Source organism: Caloenas nicobarica, chromosome 22 (assembly GCF_036013445.1).
Source record: "Caloenas nicobarica isolate bCalNic1 chromosome 22, bCalNic1.hap1, whole genome shotgun sequence".
NCBI lineage: Eukaryota > Metazoa > Chordata > Aves > Columbiformes > Columbidae > Caloenas > Caloenas nicobarica.
Window position 1 is genome coordinate 5,243,980 of NC_088266.1, and position 2,574 is coordinate 5,246,553.

A 2,574-nucleotide genomic window follows, 5' to 3' on the forward strand; every position below is an offset into this window, starting at 1 on the left:
CAGCTCCGAGTTCCCAGGCGTTTCAATAGGGTTCCCAACTTCCCAAAGAGCCCGCTGCATACTCGATGAGACCCTTTATACCTTCTAATTACCCTCCTCACAATGGGGACAGACTCTCTCGCCTCTTTTGTAGGTCTGATAGTAACTTTCGCGCACACCAACCCCCCACAAGCGATCCCTGCACAAGGTGGGAAGGAGGGAAATCTGAGTTGTATATTCCAGGAGCTCTCTGAGCAGGCAGGAGGCATTTCCTCAGGTCCCAGGAGCAGATTTTTAGGAATCTGTTTCTTCTGGGTGGGAACACGATGCTTGCAAAGCTCTCAGGAGACATTTAACGCTGCCAGACCCCCCTCAATCCCATCGCCTTCCCCCCCAACTCTTTTTCACAGGAATCCCTTCCAACAGCCTTATTTGAGGTCATGAAGTTTGCTCCTACTTTTTTTAAGATGAGCTTGTCCCTACCCACTTGCATCCAACAAAATGAAAGGAAGGGGGGGGGAAAAAAAAAATTAAATCTATTTCAAAGAGTTTATTTATTTAAACACCTGCATTATTTTTTCTTTTCTTGGAAGTCTTCAACACAGGCACGCACACACACACAGACAAACAGGATACAAACCACTTTGGCATTATACTTTTGAATATTTGTTACAAAACTATTTCTTATTTATTTTTTTTAAAAAAAGTATCTCAAATAAAGGCATTTTAAAGGAGTAAAAATACAAGTCAAGATCCCAACCTCTGAAAATAATAAATAGCATGTTCATAGCAAGGTCCTTTTTCCCTTTCTGTTTAAATCTGCTTTAAAAAAATCCCAAACATAACAGGGCTCCATACAACGGAGCCAACAGAAGAGTTTTCTGGCTGGGGGGGCACGGGGGGGTGAAATGGCTTTAGGCAAGTCACCAAGGCCTCCAGACCGATTCGCTGCGCTCTGCGATGGGACTCCCCGCCTGGGACGCTGGAACAATGCTGCCCCCAAATGATGTCAACCCCTGCACCGGGGATGCTGACGGGGTGGCGGCCGCGTTCCCCGAGCCGCTGCCCGCGGACACTGGGACGTTGGCGTTGGCATTGGCATAGAGGGGAATAACCGGTCCGGAGCTGGGAGGGAAGGCTGGGTTCGGGATGAGAAAAGCAAATTGGCCGTCGGTAGCAGGGACAAGCTGGAAGCCCCCGTAGACCTTGGGGGACAGGGCTTCGGCGGGGTTCAGTTTGCAGGGGACGGGCACGGCTCCAGCTGCTGCGGGGGGCAGCTGGACGTGCAGAGGCTGCTGCGCCAGATGTGCGGGCTGGCTGGACGGCGGCGGCGGATAGTTCATGGCCACGATCTGGCCCAGGCAAGCCGAGAGGTGGCTGAGCAGGCGGGTCCGCACGTCGGTGTTCACCCCTTCGCAGGTGGACAGGAACCGCGTCACCTCGTTCATGCATTCGTTGAATCCAGCCCGGTACTTGCCGAGGACGGTGGGGTCGGCGCTGAGCGCGGCTGGAGGGCAGAGCGGGTGAGCAGCGGGTCCCCGGTACCCGGTCCCCTGTCCCCAACCCTCAATTTGGAGCCCCCTCGGAGGTGGGCAGGTTGTGCTTACCCGTCATCTGCGCCCGCTGCAGGTTCCGCAGGTGCTTGACGGTCATCTCCAGGATGTCCGCCTTCTCCAGCTTGGAGTGCCGGGAGCTCTGCGGGAGGAGAGCGGTGCTGTCAGGGCTGCCCGGTCCCTGCACTCTCCCCGTGTCCCGCAGCCTCCCCGCCGTGTCCCCCAGCCCCACTTACATCCTTCTTCAGCGCATCCAGGATGAGCGTCTTCAGCTGCCCCAGGCTCTCATTGATCCGCGCCCGGCGCCGCTTCTCCATGATGGGCTTGGAGGACTGCGGGGAGAGCGCAGCCGGTGAGCCCCTGCCCGCTCCGCTCCCGCCCCGCCCGGTCTCCCACCCCGTCCCCCAAGCACCGACCTCAGCACGGCCGCGGGCTCGCCGCCATCCAGCGCCGCCGCTGCCGCTCCCCGACCGGCACCCGCCATTTACCTTCCGGTGCTCGCTGGCGCTCCGCGGTTTGTCCGGCGTGTGGCTGGCGCTGGCCGGCGCCCCCGCGATGGGCGAGGCGGTGGGTTTCTCCATGCCCGTATCGGCGGGCATGGCGCGGCGGGCGGGCGGGCGCGTGCGTGCGGCGGGCGCGGGGCGCGTGCGGCGGGAGCGGCAGTGCCGGCGGACGGCGCCCCCCCGGCCCTTTATACCCGGCGGCGGCGGCTCCGGATTCGTGTGAAACCGCCGCCGCGGCCGTTCCCACAGTCCCGCCGGCCAATCAGCGCGCGGTCCGGGCCCGGCCGCCGCGCCGCCCGCGCTCCCATTGGCCCGCCGCCCCGCCGCCTGTCCGTCACGCGCGCGCCGGCCCGCCCGGCGCCCGCCGAGCGCGCGGCCACGTGGGGGCGGCGGATGGTGTTGCGGGAGGAGGAGGAGGAGGAGGCGGCGGAGCGGGCGGGGCCGCCCCGGGCACCGCCGCCCTCCCGGGGGCTGCCCCGCGCTGCTTCCCCTGGGCTGGCGGCGGCGGCGCCGCGCCCTGCCCGAGCGCCCGGGCGGCC

General features: G+C 62.7%; 1 protein-coding gene across 2 annotated transcripts; it reads right to left on the reverse strand.

Annotated features, from left to right (window-relative positions):
* Positions 1 to 532: 532 nt before the first annotated feature.
* Positions 533 to 2,165, reverse strand: HES4 (hes family bHLH transcription factor 4). Of its 2 annotated transcripts, none has more exons than XM_065650028.1 (4): positions 2,021 to 2,165; positions 1,769 to 1,864; positions 1,587 to 1,674; positions 533 to 1,486 (listed from the first exon to the last, which is right to left on the reverse strand). In XM_065650028.1, exons 1-4 carry the CDS (start codon positions 2,129 to 2,131, stop codon positions 903 to 905), a joined length of 879 nt encoding a protein of 292 aa, XP_065506100.1. In that variant the 5' UTR covers positions 2,132 to 2,165; the 3' UTR covers positions 533 to 902. The 2 variants fall into 2 exon arrangements, with proteins under 2 accessions (XP_065506100.1, XP_065506099.1); XM_065650027.1 differs by having other exon boundaries at positions 1,949 to 2,165.
* Positions 2,166 to 2,574: the final 409 nt, after the last annotated feature.